A 14,464-nucleotide genomic window follows, 5' to 3' on the forward strand; every position below is an offset into this window, starting at 1 on the left:
ATAATTTAATATTTATTTTAATATTTTTTATTTTTTAAATAATTGTTTATATGATTTAGTAAATATACTTTATTTTTCTACAATTAGACTTCAAATTTAAATCATATATATGAGGGATATTTTGTTATTATGTGTTTAAATTAAAATTTTTTTTTGAATTTTATTTAATTTTTTTAAAAAAATTTAAAAAAATTCAAAATCGGGTTATACGAGTTATACAGGTTGATCGGGTTGATTCGGGTTCAGGTTCGGGTTGAGAGTTTTTGGGTTGGCCCGGGTTCGATTGGGTTCGGGTTGAGAAATTTTTGAATAGTACTATTACTCAATCCGACCCACCCGAATTGACGCCCATATTTCAAGATCAGTCTCATTATTGTGCAATGTGAAAGTCTACTCCCAATGCCTATGTATTAATGATACTTTGTGCAATTAACATTCCCTCCGCATTGGTCAACAATTGTTTAAATTAGGCCAACAAATATGATCTGTGTACTATTATTTTACACAAAAACTCATGTGAGACGGTCTCACGGGTCAATTTTATGAAACAGATATTTTACATGGATCATCCACGAAAAAGTATTACTTTTTATGTCAAATATATTACTTTTTATTGTAAATATGGATATGATCGATCTGTCTCACGAATAAAGATCCGTGAGACCGTCTTATGAAAGACCTACTCATTATTTTATTGTTACTAGTAAGCGACTAAGTTAATTTGATAACTAGATTGGAATAATTTGACTACAGATTGGTTTTTATTTTTATTTTTTAATAAAATTTTTTGCTTAAATTAAACAAATTTAGTGTATCAAACTTAGGTCAAAATTACTTTTTATGTATTTTGATTATGTTAGTTTGGTGTTGTGGTTATTTTGGTTCGGTTTTTTGTGCAAGTTATATTTGGATCTTGTGAAATTTCATTATGGTGAAATTGGGTTTGATGAATTTTTCAATCGATTTAATTAGTTCTTGAAAATAAATCGACCTACTCAATTTTTTTTATTAAAAAAATGTTCGAGTATCAATCATGGCTTTGCAAACTTGTATGTGATAACAATGTGACAATATGAATGTATTACATATTCGATATAATTTATAAGATGTAGATAAATTTTATACCATATCCACTTTGATGTGTCAAAATAATTATTAAATTGCAAAAAAAAAATTTCTTATATTTGGTATGGTTAAATAATTTTTCAAATGTTAAGCAATATGTTGGGTGCAATAATTGTCCCTGCTTGGTAGAGCGGTCGAACCGTGGTGCTTGAGCTGCTGTGCGGTTTAAAAGATTTGAGTTGCACCATTACCACCAACTATAGCTTTTGATAAAGCGGCAAGCGCTCGGTCCTACAATTGGTATCAGAGTCAAGCTCACGGGTTCGATTCCCATTGATTGCAAGGAGTGCAGTTATTGGGAGGTAGATTGTTGGGTGCAATAATTGTCCCTGATTGGTAGAGCGGTCGAACCGTGTTGCTTGAGCTGTTGTACGGTTTAAAAGATTTGAGTTGCACCATTACCACCAGCTATAGCTTTTAGTAAAACAGCAAGCGCTCGATCCTACACAATACATAGCGTGGTGTCTCATAAAGTTGGACCTCATTCATAGGTTTCTTGTAAAATTGTCTTATAGATTTTTATCCGTGATGTCAGTTGATCTGATTCATAATTGTCGTTAAAATTAATGTTTTTGACATATATAGGGATATTTATTCATAAAATAGGTGGGATCGAAGATTCGGCTCACAAAATTTATTAATGAAACGATCTCATAAGAGTTTTTGTTCATCCAAAATGTTCAGTTTCTTTTACATATTTATTTATTCATATTCATATTAATTTTTTAAGTTCTTTTTCTTCTTAATGTCACTAGATATTTTTTTTAATCATAATTAATACTAGTGGTATATGGTAGTTAAATTTATTTATTCATTATTTTTTGGCTTTTAAGAACAATATATTTCTTAAATAATTATTCTCATCATTTACACACACTTAAGAAAAGTTGGCATTGGCTCTTGTCATCACGGCTAGGAGGCTGAGGGCTTATTTCTTATCACATCCTATCATTGTCCTCACCTACCGCGTCGTGGGAAAAATTGTTTCGCACCCGGACACTTTTGGGTAATTGATTAATTGGGTGACTGGGCTTAGTGAACACAATATCAAATTTGAGTCCAGGTTGACCATTAAAGCCCAAGATTTAGCTGACTTTCTTGCTGAAGCTGTTCGGGTACCAGAGGAAGAACAATGTAAGATCTTTATAGATGGTTCTTCTTATCAAACATGAAGTAGGGTAGGAGTTGTGATGATATCTCCTTGGGGTGAAGACACCAACATTGCAGTGAAGATGAACTTCCGGGCCTCTAATAGTGAAGCTGAGTATGAAGCGCTTTTAGCCGGGCTTAGGGATGCCCGAAACATGGGTGTTACCCTAGTCATCCTATATTCAGATTCCGAATTGGTAATACAACAAAGGAAGGCCAAGTTCAAAGTGAAAAATGAGAAAATGGTCAGATATGCCCGAGCTATTGAAAAAGCTAAAGAAAATTTTTTAGAGTTGATCATGGAACAAGTCTCCTGGACTGAAAATGAAAAAGCGGATTGGTTGGCCAAGATGGCCAGCTCTCTTGTTGAACCTCAAGCAAGACTTGGTCGGACAAAAGCTTGTCTCGCAAAGTGATTATCTTAATGTCAGGTTAGTAAAATTATTGGAAGGGGATTATAGATATGATGTTCATCAATGCTTATGTCATGGGATAATCTCGGTTGAACGGAAAAAGGCTCGAGAGGTCAGGAGAAGAGCACTCCGCTTCACGCTCATAGTTGATATACTATACAAGAGATCTTTCTCTATACTTGTATTGATGTTCTTGGGCCAGAAGAAGCTGATTGTATTATTCGAGAAATACATGAGAGATGTTGTGGCAATCAATTAAGGAATGTGGCCTTAGCTCGGAATGCTTTGATGCCAGGTTTCTTTCAGCCAACCAAGAAAAAAGATGCATCAGTGGTCGTGAGGTCATGTTAAAATTGTCAAAAACATGCTAGTTGCGGTGGAGATCGGCCAAACTCATGAGGTATGTTGTTTCCCCTTTCCATTTTGATCAATGTAGTATGAATATTGTAAAACCATTTCTCGTAAGCACATGGGCAAAGAAATTTTTTATTGGTGGCAGTGAACTATTTTTCCAATTGGATGGAAGCCGAATCGTTACCCAAAATTACTGAAGGAGGAGTCTTGAAATTTTTATGGAAGAACCCAGTGTGTCGGTTCGGGATACCAAGGAGGCTCATATCCGACAATAGGCTCAATTTTGCGGCTCTAAAGTTCAATAATAGTGTAAAGAAATGAAGATAAGAACATATCCTTACGTCCGTAGCTTATCCCCAAAGCAATGGACAGGTCGAGGTCACTAATAGGTCTATTGTGCAAGCTCTTAAAGCTTGTCTGGACTATGCTATTGGAAAGTGGGTTGATAAATTACCTAGCGTGCTGTGGTCTTATCGAACAACAGCGCGAACAGGAACTGGAGAACGTATAGCTTAGTATATGGGATTGAGGTTGTATTTCCAGCAGAGATCGGACGTGAAAATGCACGGGTCAGGGTATGATCCGGATAATGATGAACTAAGTGCTATGGAATTGGATCTATTGAAATAAAAGAGAATTCGAGCAGTTGTTCAGATTGACCCCTATCAAAAGAGGATGTCTCGAACATACAATAAAAGAGCGCGACCTAAGTCGTTCAAAGTTGGGGATCTTGTCATGAAGAAAATCCAATTTCAGGGGGGAAAAAGAAAGTTGAACCCGAAGTATTAGGAGCCCTACAAGGTTATTGGAAAAGCAAGAATTGCGACTTACTACTTGGAGGATGCTGAAGGAAAGAAGACCAAGACGCTGAAGGAAAGAACACCAAGCATCCGTGGAACATACAGCACATGAAGAAATACTATGCTTAGCCAGAGTCTCAACTCATCCTATTAGTTTTACTTTTACAATTATGTCTTTATTTTCAAATATTTGATTAATAATATTTTGCATTGATATGATATATTTTTTGATCATACATAAGTCTGACCTAATGATCAGCATGGTTAAAAAGTCCGACCTCGCGCTCAACAACAAAAATAAGTCTGACCTCGTGCTCGAATTGATTAAAAAGTCCGACCTCATGCTCGGCAACAAAAATAAGTCCGACCTCGCGCTCAACATGGTTACAAAATCCGACTTTGCACTCGACAACAAAAATAAGTTCGACTTGCACTCGGTGAAAAATAAAGTTCGACCTCGCACTCAACACAATATGAAAGACCAGTTTTGCGTCTAACATAGTGTTTTATATCGACCTTTCAATTTTAATAACAAAACACTGGTTAAGTTATACTTTTAAGCATAGTTTGGTACATGGGATAAGGGAGGGATTGATAAATAATCCTCCTTATCCCATGTTTGGTACATTTTTAAAAAGTTCATGATAACATCATGGGCCCTTGATAAATAATTTTTTAGAAGGATAAAATGTCTCTTCTATTAGGTGTGATAACTTTAATTTAATGATAAAATACATTACAAATGACTTAATTACCCTCAATTTATAAATGATTTTTATAAATCTATGCTAGTATGTAGAAATTAAAATCAAATAAATATTTTTTTTATTTTTATATATTATATAATATGATAATTATATAAATGAATTCGAGATAATTATATAAATGAATTCGAGATAATTATATAAATAATTTTTATAAATCTCAATAAAATTATTAGTATCACTCGATTAACCTTAAAAATTGATATTTGACTTGACTCACAAAATCAAAGTCTCAATTACCATATTATATAATATATAAAATTAGGTAAAAATGAATAAATCATGCAAGCACTATCGACGCATGAACAAATAAAAAATATGAACTCAAGTAACAACTTTGAAATTATAAAATTTATTATGATAAGGTTAATTTTGTCATTACAATATAATATATAAATTTAATCACTCTTATTAAAATCATACCAAACATTAAATATAATATCTTACATCTTATTTATCATTAACTTATCCTTATATTATATATCGCATGTTTATACTAGCATGTGTACCAAACTATGCCTTAGTGTTTAGACATTCTAGCGCTTGGATAAAGCGTCTGTTTAGTTATGTTCTAGTAACTTAGACGAAAATTAAAATGAAGTGTTTAAAAGCTAAGAGTTTCGAAACATTTGTAAATAAATAAGAAAGCATAAAAGTGAAAACATCATGATCAAAACTTCGGGAATCATATCAAATCACATTAGTTAGATCAAAATGCCTCCGATATTGTTTAGTAGGCTGTTATTTCTAGTTTGGGCCAACATATTGTCTAGTAGGGACCCGACCCGAAAATGCATTTTAACTTTTTTAAAAATGGATGAGATATGTTACCTACGAGTAATTAAAATAGGTTTGTATTGTTATTTTAAAAAAAAGATTTTATTTGTTATTTTATTTACCATAAAATTCTAAAATCTCAATTCAAGAATAAGTTAGCATTTAAATTTATTTTATACAATTTTTAGTACATCAAGCGTGAAAGGAAAATTGATGAAGAAAATTAATTTTTTTATTAAATGAGCTTTTTCGTATGGGAATTTTGTATGGTTTTAAAATAATTTTTTTATATAATTTTAAATTTATTATTTTTTAAATCTTTTGGTAATTTGTCCATAGGAAAAATTTTATTTTTATTTTTAATTTTTGATCAACTCTATTGATATACAGTAAGAATTTTATAAATTAATAACTTTTTTTAAATAATATTAATTTTCGATCCAGACTTTGGTCAATATACTAAATTCAGAATTTCGATAAATTAATAAGATAATAATTTTTCGAAAGTTTTTTATAAACCTATAGTCATGTTATTATTATAAATTAATAATTATTTAAAATTAGATATATAACAATGACTTTAATATTGATTTTTTAAAAAAATTAAATATAGTTGAATTTCATCTCTAACTTTTCATAATTCATTCTAAAGATTTGGGGTTGTATTATCAAATTGGAACAAAAAAATTTATGAATAGTAGTTGTCGTCCTAGAGCTTTCTCTCGTATGATCAGTTTCAAATGATTTGTAATCTAATTAAAGAGTAGGTCTCTTATGAGACGGTCTCATGAATCTTTATCTGTGAAACGGGTCAATCCTATCGATATTCACAATAAAAAGTAATACTCTTAGCATAAAAAATAATATTTTTTCATGGATGACACAAATAAGATATCAATCTCACAAAATACGATCTGTGAGACCGTCTCACACAAATTTTTGCTCTAATTAAATTGTGAATTTGATTTGATCAATCAACATAATGAATATTATAATCAAATTTATGTTTGGTAGATTAAAATATACTCTTTTAAAATAATTAGTTAATACTTTTCTAAATTAATAAAACTTTATGGTTTTAATATTATTAATTTATAAAAAAATTATTGTTGATGGAAACGCATTTGGTCTTGCTTGGGAAGAATTTTTGGAAGGGGTTTTCTATAAAAGTTAAGTTAATATTTTGTTATCAGTCAAATAGGAAGAACTCCGTAGCACAAATATTTTGACTTAAAGATCCCATCTTTTTTTGGGCTTGACTAAAAACAGCGAGCTTCAGAAGCATGAACCCAGCAAATATTTAGTCTCAGATTTAATCAGTGATCACTACATAGACAGGTAGAGTTGTTTTTTTTCTTTATATTAGTCGACATGGGCTTTCTTGAGGTGACGAAATCTGTGGACTGGAAGCAAGAATTCTACCCGCAATATGAAGATTTCGTTGTGCTACCTTTCTTCGCAATCTTCTTTCCTACTGTTCGGTTTCTCCTTGACAGATTTGTTTTCGAGGTATGTTTTTCCCTGAAAAATTCTTGCCCTTTTTATAAATTGGAATTTTTGTTTTGTTTTTGTTTTTGTTTTTAAATTTGCTTTCTTAGTCATAATCTATATCCGATTGTGTTTTTCGCGATGTTTTGTATTATTTGTATGGCGCCTACTTTGACTTTTATGCTTATTCCTGATGGGTTTGTATTGGTTCTTGTTATTGTTATGCTGGAGTAATTCAGCTATTGAAAGTTTTGAAGTTTCCAGGAGGTTGGAATGGCTCTATTTGTTGGTTGTGTTGATCGATTTCAAATCGGATGTTATAATCTTTAGTTAGTTGTCACTATGGGAAACTGAAAGCTTGAATGAAAGAGCGTAGAAGATGACTCTTGATAGTGTAAATTGAATGTCTACATGTTGAAGATGGTGTCTCCCCAGTTGGACTTTAGATCGTAACAATGTTTTATGGCTTTCGACTGTATTCAGGATAAAAGTATAGGAAAATCAGACAAGCCTCAATCATTAAACTGTGGTACATTTCAGAGGCTTCTTGCACGAAGTTGTGTGGAAATATAGTGTTTTTTTTTTTTGGATATGATAAGATGAGTTAATAAAAACAAAGTTTGGCGGCATTGGGAACGTTAGACCATGGTGTCATTTGCTAGAAACCAATTTGCCCCAAATCTCAAGTTCATGTTCATGGGAAGCTAAATGACAATTGTTTTATGTATGCCCCCTCATTTGTAAGCCAAAGACCAGCAACACAAGCCCCCGTATAAATAGTCCAGGCGTAAATATGCATGTTGGTTGTGTGCTGGACAACAAATGATAATGAATAAGCATCTGGCACCAACTTAATGGAACATAACTGTAGGAGTTTTGAACGTGTTGACATCTTGGCTGTAATATCATGTTAGAAGCTACTTCGTTCCAAAAGTTCTAGCATATTGGAGGTGGGTGGATAATTGTTTAATATTTTTTATGTTTTTGATTTTTTAAGATTCCATTTTATAAGTTGAAATTCCTCTTAAAGCTTTTCATACAGTCTGTTTTGGCAGGGATATTTTCATGTAACCAAGGCCCTTTATTTTGCCTTTCATGCATTTTCCAGTGTCATGCTTTAGCATGTTTATGAACTAAATGAAGCTTTTGTTTTACCAAGAATGCTTGAATCGAGATAAAAGGCATTAAAGTTTTAAAACATCTTGGGGATTTTCTCATGATACGTCCTCTATCTCCAATGGATCTTGCCAGGCCAAACTGGTAATTGAAACATCGAGCCTGCTTACAGCTGTGGCTATGTCTAATTATCATTATGTTATTTTCGGTATGCACTTTTTCTTTTCTTGTTAAAATATGCTAGCCTTGTTGCATGGAAAAACGAACTCTCTCTTTTAGTCTTTGTAAGGACTCATGGCATATATATCACCTTGTAGTTATTTTGCACTTGACATAGATGTTGGATGAACTTATTTTAATTGTAATCACTTAGTTAAAAATGATTTGGTTATTCCACAAGTAGAATTCTCTTTCAGGAATTTTTTGTTAAAATTATTGCAGATAATTTTGAGCTTTTGCATCTAAAAAAATAGAGTAATTGATTTCTTCTGCTAATTCTGCTTCACATCACCGGTGATGCCGAGAACCACAAGTTCTGTCTCCAGTATGAATTTGTTTTTTATACAGTAGTTTTTAATTACCCTTGATTTGTTTCTCTTTCTGCAAACTAATATTTGGCCTTCAAAATTTCCCTACTTTATTTGACAGTTTGCACAACTTCGCTTGTATTAATATGCTGCAGAAGATCGGAAGGCGTCTAATATTTGGAAAAGGAATGCAAGACATTGAAAATGAATCACGAGAGCAAAAGAAGAAAATACGCAAATTCAAGGAGTCAGCATGGAAATGTATTTACTTCCTTTCTGCTGAGATTTTTGCTCTAGCCGTGACATATGACGAACCTTGGTTCAAAAATACCAAATATTTTTGGGTTGGGCCTGGAAACCAATCTTGGCCTGACCAAAAGTGCAAGTATGATTTCCTTTCTATTTTATCAAAAATATTGTGGAATCTCTGTTTTGTAGTTCGTTTATTGATTGTTTCTGGTATACAGGTTGAAACTGAAAGGTCTCTATATGTATACTGGTGGATTCTACGTATACTCCATCTTTGCTTTGATATTTTGGGAAACAAGGCGATCTGATTTTGGAGTTTCTATGGGTCATCATGTTGCAACTTTAATTCTCATTATATTTTCTTACACATCAAGGTTTGTTCAAGTTTTCGGCTCGTGTTGTTACTTTTGAAAACTGATCTCGATTTGGAAAACAAGGGCTGAAGAAAAATGAAAAGAGCACCTTAAAAGTAGGAAATCAAATAGCTCTCGTGTAAGCCTGAACACTAAAAGTAGGAAATCAAATAGATCTCGCGTAGGCCTGAACCCTTGTTACTGTACAAAAAATTATAAGATGATAATCATGCAACTTAAGGCTTTTAAAATCATAGGCCCACCCAACACCATGTTTCAACCGTTATGTCATAGAGTTAGCCACGCAGGACAACAGAGTAATTGTTGCTTTTTTCCACCTCGAACAATTGTTGTTTGGTCATAGTCTTTTCAAGCGTTTGATTATAAAGTGCAAGCATAAGTTGAAAATATTTCTGCTGGATGAGAGAAACGGAACTAGTAGCTTCAAACAGGAAAAATTAGATATATCACCAAATTTTCAATTTTATTCTGCATTATTCGAGCATAAGGACGGTACATTGTGAAGATGTGGAATCTAGTACCGCTAAGAGATTTTTGTTTCTTGGTTCAGGTTTGTGCGTGTTGGTTCAATTGTTTTAGCTCTTCACGATGCTAGCGATGTGTTTCTTGAAGTAGGGAAGATGTCTAAATACAGTGGTGCAGAAACATTGGCGAGCTTCTCATTTGTGCTTTTTGTCTTATCTTGGGTCCTACTCCGTCTCATTTACTATCCGTTCTGGGTCCTATGGAGTACGAGGTTCATTCTCATACTCTGTAATAAGCCGTATACTTTTATGAATCATTTTGAAGTAGATATTTAGTTGGATAAAGCTTCGTTTTCCATCAAAATAAGTACATGTGAGACTAATAAGTCACTTGTTCCTGTCATATTCGTCATTCGTGTTCTACTCTTACAACGCAGTTACGAAGTGACTCAGATATGGGACAAGGAGAAACTCAAATTGAAAGGCTCTATCTACTACTATATCTTCAATTTTCTTCTTTTCTCGTTGCTCGTTCTTCATATCTACTGGTGGGTGTTGATGTTACGGATGCTTGTCAAGCAAGTCCTTGCGAGGGGCAAAGTTAGCGATGATGTTCGATCTGGTAAGAGAATAATTTACAGATGTTCCATAAATTTAATCTAGACTCTTGTCTAGCATAAAGAAATTTCCAGTTAGCAACAGAAATGGTTATTCTTGTTTGGGTGTCAAAAAGACGACAACTTCTTGCATCGTGGACCCTCAATGAATAAGGTAACCATGTCCCTTGTTTCTTCTGCAGATTCTGAAGATGAAGATCTGCACGAAGATTGATCGGAAAAGGAAAGTTCTACGGTTCATTCATATGAAAGTTTTTTTTTATTCATAAAACTTTTCGTGTCAATTTTGTGAAACGGGTCTCTTGTCCGATCCATTTCATGAAAAAATATTATTAGTATTGTTTTTGTGTAAGAGTTAATTGAAACACGTAAGTAAGTGCATTTCCTTCAACAGATCTTGTAAAATAAATTGTGTTCAAATTATAATATATACAATCTTCATGTTGTTTCCTTTTTCTACTCGACTACATATATTAAATTAAATAAGTGGATTCGACCCAAAAAAAGGTCAAGAGTGGGTCTTATGTGAGACCGTCTCACGGATCTTAATCTGTGAGACGGGTCAACCCTACCCATATTCACAATAAAAAGTAATACTCTTAGCATAAAAAGTAATATTTTTTCATGGATGACCCAAATAAGATACCCGTCTCACAGATACGACTCATGAGACCGTCTCACACAAGTTTTTGCCAAAGGTCAATATTATGGATTATTAAAAAGTATAATTTATGTTTGATTTTGTTTCCGATTGATATATCTTATATTATAAGTATTATTGTTATTATATCATTAAGGTTAAAAGACTTAAGTAACAAAATTTGGTTTTAATTTTTAAATTACAAAAAATGCCTTCTAAAATTTTAAAATTGTTCTATTTAATTCAATAAAATGTCTTAAAATCATCGTATGAACTTTCTAATTTTTTAAAAGTTATTAAAATATTTATTTATCTTTATCTGGATTTTTGAATTTCTAAATAATGAAATCACTCTTATTCTTCTAAAAACAACTATTATAAGAAATCATAAAATTTGAAAAGAAAAAAAGAAAAAGAAAAAAAGACAATGTTACATATGTGCACGCATGACGCAAACCTAGTTTTAATTTTAAGTATAGGTGATATTATTATATAAATGTTTGTTTTGTTGGCAATATTTATCGTATGTATAAAATTATTATAATTATGAATTTTTGAATAAAAACAGATTGAGTAAAAATATAATATAATAATTATTTTGAGTAATTTGAGAAAATATAAAAATAAAAAAAATGTATTAAAGAAGATTTTATTTTATTTTATTACAAATCACCCGAGGAGGGGATCGAACCCGAGGAAACCGACTATTCCGGCAGGAGGTGAGACCACTGGGCTACAAGTCCGGTCACTAAAGAAGATTTTATTAAAAATTAAAAAAAAATTAAAATATATTTTAAAAATCCACCAAAATGAGACAATCTAGAAAGAAAATCATTAGTGCTATACAGAGTATTATATTTTTATTTAAAATGTTGAAGTAACTTGCAAAGATACATACATGATTTTTGTTTCAAATTGAGCGCCCCAGCCCTCTCCACCGTAGATCCGACCGCTCAACCTGTTTGAACCGCTGCCGGACCGCCAGTTCATTGACAGTCGGATAACTTCTTCGCTATTTTTTCGGTAGCTATTCGCGCTCGTTTTCTATCATCTCTATTCAATTCTAAGTACTTTTGGTTTTTGTCTAAGTGGTGTTGTCTCAACTCTTTGATTCTTTTTTTTTTCTTCTAATTCTTTCTCTCAGTAGTTTTGATAGTTGCATGCTGTGAAATTATTGGAACGTTGCATAATTTTACCTACTGTTTCAGTATATGAGGCCAAATTGTTTTTTAAGAACATTTTTTGAGTAATTTATGATATTTCAGCTCAAAAACGTGATTTTGCATAAAGGAGACCTAATGTGCTTTCGTTTGGGGGGTTTCTCGTTTGCAAATATCACTTGTAAGTGTATTGGTTTAGCTATTCTGCTGACCAAAGTCCAAGCCTTACTTTGTTTGAAGCATTGGTGATTAGCTTCAGCTTTTTGCTAATTCAATAAACATGTTTTGACTTTTTTCTCAAATGTAAAATTATGAAGCGATGTAGGTTATTTTGTTAGATAATGCTATGTTTGATTGTTTTTCTTTCTTATTTGTTTTCCATTTGGGTTGTTTTCCTCCCGGACGTTCCATAAACACTTAATTATGGCCTAGTGATTCAATTTTTGCCGATATTACTATTTTGATAAAGCTTTCCTGGAAATATATCCGTTTTAGATTGCATCTTCTCATCTCAATACAATGTCATAAAAAGTAGTTGCTCCACTGGTGTTGTTTAACATAATTAGGGAAACTTCCTCGCAAATTTTCGGCATCTGGTAATTAGATCAAATACAGATGCTGAATGGAATTGCAAACTTACACATTTCTTGTATCAGTTATCATCTACTCTATGAGTTTGGCGTTATGTCAAATATTATGCAAGCCGTGTATATACATGGATTCAAATATACCAGAATCTCAAACTGCCTGAAAAATGTTTTTGTAATGCTTCCCACCTGATGATAACTCCTTGATACTGTACTTTTGATAATGTTACTCCTTTAGCAACCAATAAGAAGACTTTGCTTAGACCATTTTAGGTTTTTTCATGAATATTTGAAAACTAGATTACATACGTGAACGGTGAAGCACTTCAATTTACTCGAGCAGCAACTTATTATTCTCCTATTTTTAGTTGTACCGTGAATGATTTGATGTTTTACTGCGGCTCTGATTCTGAAAACTTGGTTGTTCCTTTGCTCTTGAGTTAATTTTGGCTTGCGACTGTTTCTGAAATGCTCACACCATAAAACTTGCTTATTTCAAGCTAAATGATATCTCAGGTTGTAGGACTCGATAGAAGAGATGGATGATGTGATAACAGATATCCCACCGCCTTCGAGATTTTTGTTAGAAGATCTCAACAACTTCACACCGCCACCACCTCCATTGCCATCTCCGTTGCTGGTGTTCTCATCTACCGATTCCAAGAGTAGCTATTCTCCTTCACTCCTAATTATCGCCAAATCTTCCCCATCTATTCACTTTTTACACCACCTGTCCTCCAAAACTCTTATCGGGACACTTGTTCTTCCTGAGATCCCCTTTACTGGAAACTCTCTTGAACCCTCACTTAAAGACAAATCATGCAACATATATTCCCTCAATGATGATGATAAGTTGATTATGATCGTCTTGGTTCAGTTTTGTGTTTCCTCAGAGAGGTCTCACACAGTAGCAAAGTTACTCATAGGTGAAAAGATCATACCACAAAGAGTTTTGATTTTAGATTCTATTCAAAGCTGTAACTTCCGAGGTAAGCTTTCATCTGACGAGGCAAGTGCCTTCAAGTTGGAAACATCATTGGAAAGAAAAAATTCTGAGGCTGGAGATTCATCGCTTATAAAAGGATTAGATTACTACCCATCAGGAAGTGTGGTGGATGGCTTGGCCGCTGCTCTGTTGGGTCGATGTCAGTTGAAGAAGATCCCCGGGACTTTGTGCGTTTCATGGCCTGATTTAGGCATTCAGGTGATGTCATTGGTGAAATCTATTCTAGTTAAGAATCTTTTAACTGGCATAACTTGCAGTAGTAGCAAGGATTATGAGGATGAATATGTAAGGTTAAGTCGTCGGAAGGATGTTATCGATTCCGACTTATATACATGATCAACTTGTTCTAGATGCCATCTCCTAAGGCCATACTCAATTACACAATTCCCTCTTTGCTCCCCTTTCTTTCTATGTTTCTCTCTTTCTGCCCTTTTTTTTGGGCTTTATCTTTATGTAATTCCTTAATTTTTGGACCTTAAAAAACTTTTGTTTTTCATAAAAGTTGTTGAAATTTGAATATCTATTTTTTCCACGTGAGCGCTTCTTCCATTACTCGTGAATGTACTTATTTTAAAATGTGATTAAATTGAAACACATTACTTGATATATGCATCGGTAAAATGCTTGGAGATGATAAATTGAAAAAAAAAAGAAGATAATCTAAATATTTTTTTAACTGTTATGTCTGATAATAAATTAAAAGATAAAGATAAGATAACAAAATTATGTTTTAACTCTAATGATTATAAAATTGAGTCATGTCAAACAATCGTGAGATTAAATAATGTTGAATTAAGAATCTTGTTTGGTGGTATGGTATGGTGGCTTTACAATAGTAAATAATAAGCTTGATA

At 32.8% G+C, this 14,464-nt stretch overlaps 2 protein-coding genes across 5 annotated transcripts; both read left to right on the plus strand.

The window, feature by feature from the left end:
* Positions 1–6,563: 6,563 nt before the first annotated feature.
* Positions 6,564–10,668, plus strand: LOC140981715 (ASC1-like protein). 2 transcript variants are annotated; one of them, XM_073448127.1, is made up of 6 exons: positions 6,564–6,891; positions 8,635–8,898; positions 8,981–9,136; positions 9,687–9,872; positions 10,038–10,222; positions 10,400–10,668. In XM_073448127.1, the coding sequence occupies exons 1-6, from the start codon at positions 6,812–6,814 to the stop codon at positions 10,429–10,431; spliced, it is 903 nt and encodes a 300-aa protein (XP_073304228.1). In that variant the 5' UTR covers positions 6,564–6,811; the 3' UTR covers positions 10,432–10,668. The 2 variants fall into 2 exon arrangements, with proteins under 2 accessions (XP_073304228.1, XP_073304227.1); XM_073448126.1 differs by having other exon boundaries at positions 6,565–6,891; positions 8,669–8,898.
* A 1,059-nt stretch (positions 10,669–11,727) lies between these two features.
* LOC140980263 (uncharacterized) lies at positions 11,728–13,994 on the plus strand. Of its 3 annotated transcripts, XM_073445993.1 has the most exons (3): positions 11,730–11,880; positions 12,123–12,198; positions 13,121–13,994. In XM_073445993.1, exon 3 carries the CDS (start codon positions 13,143–13,145, stop codon positions 13,944–13,946), a length of 804 nt encoding a protein of 267 aa, XP_073302094.1. In that variant the 5' UTR covers positions 11,730–11,880; positions 12,123–12,198; positions 13,121–13,142; the 3' UTR covers positions 13,947–13,994. The 3 variants fall into 3 exon arrangements, with proteins under 3 accessions (XP_073302093.1, XP_073302094.1, XP_073302095.1); XM_073445992.1 differs by lacking the exon at positions 12,123–12,198 and having other exon boundaries at positions 11,728–11,880; XM_073445994.1 differs by lacking the exon at positions 12,123–12,198 and having other exon boundaries at positions 13,128–13,994.
* The last annotated feature ends 470 nt before the right edge of the window (positions 13,995–14,464 follow it).

Source organism: Primulina huaijiensis, chromosome 7, assembly GCF_012295235.1.
Source record: "Primulina huaijiensis isolate GDHJ02 chromosome 7, ASM1229523v2, whole genome shotgun sequence".
Classification (NCBI taxonomy): domain Eukaryota; kingdom Viridiplantae; phylum Streptophyta; class Magnoliopsida; order Lamiales; family Gesneriaceae; genus Primulina; species Primulina huaijiensis.

Bases quoted from the DNA above. Each gene is read 5' to 3' on its own strand.
- LOC140981715 (XM_073448126.1), top strand. From the start codon at position 6,754: ATGGGCTTTCTTGAGGTGACGAAATCTGTGGACTGGAAGCAAGAATTC. The intron at 6,892-8,668 runs GTATGTTTTTCC...AATATGCTGCAG, and splicing joins TTGACAGATTTGTTTTCGAG to AAGATCGGAAGGCGTCTAAT. The intron at 9,137-9,686 runs GTTTGTTCAAGT...TTCTTGGTTCAG, and splicing joins ATATTTTCTTACACATCAAG to GTTTGTGCGTGTTGGTTCAA.
- LOC140980263 (XM_073445992.1), top strand. From the start codon at position 13,143: ATGGATGATGTGATAACAGATATCCCACCGCCTTCGAGATTTTTGTTA.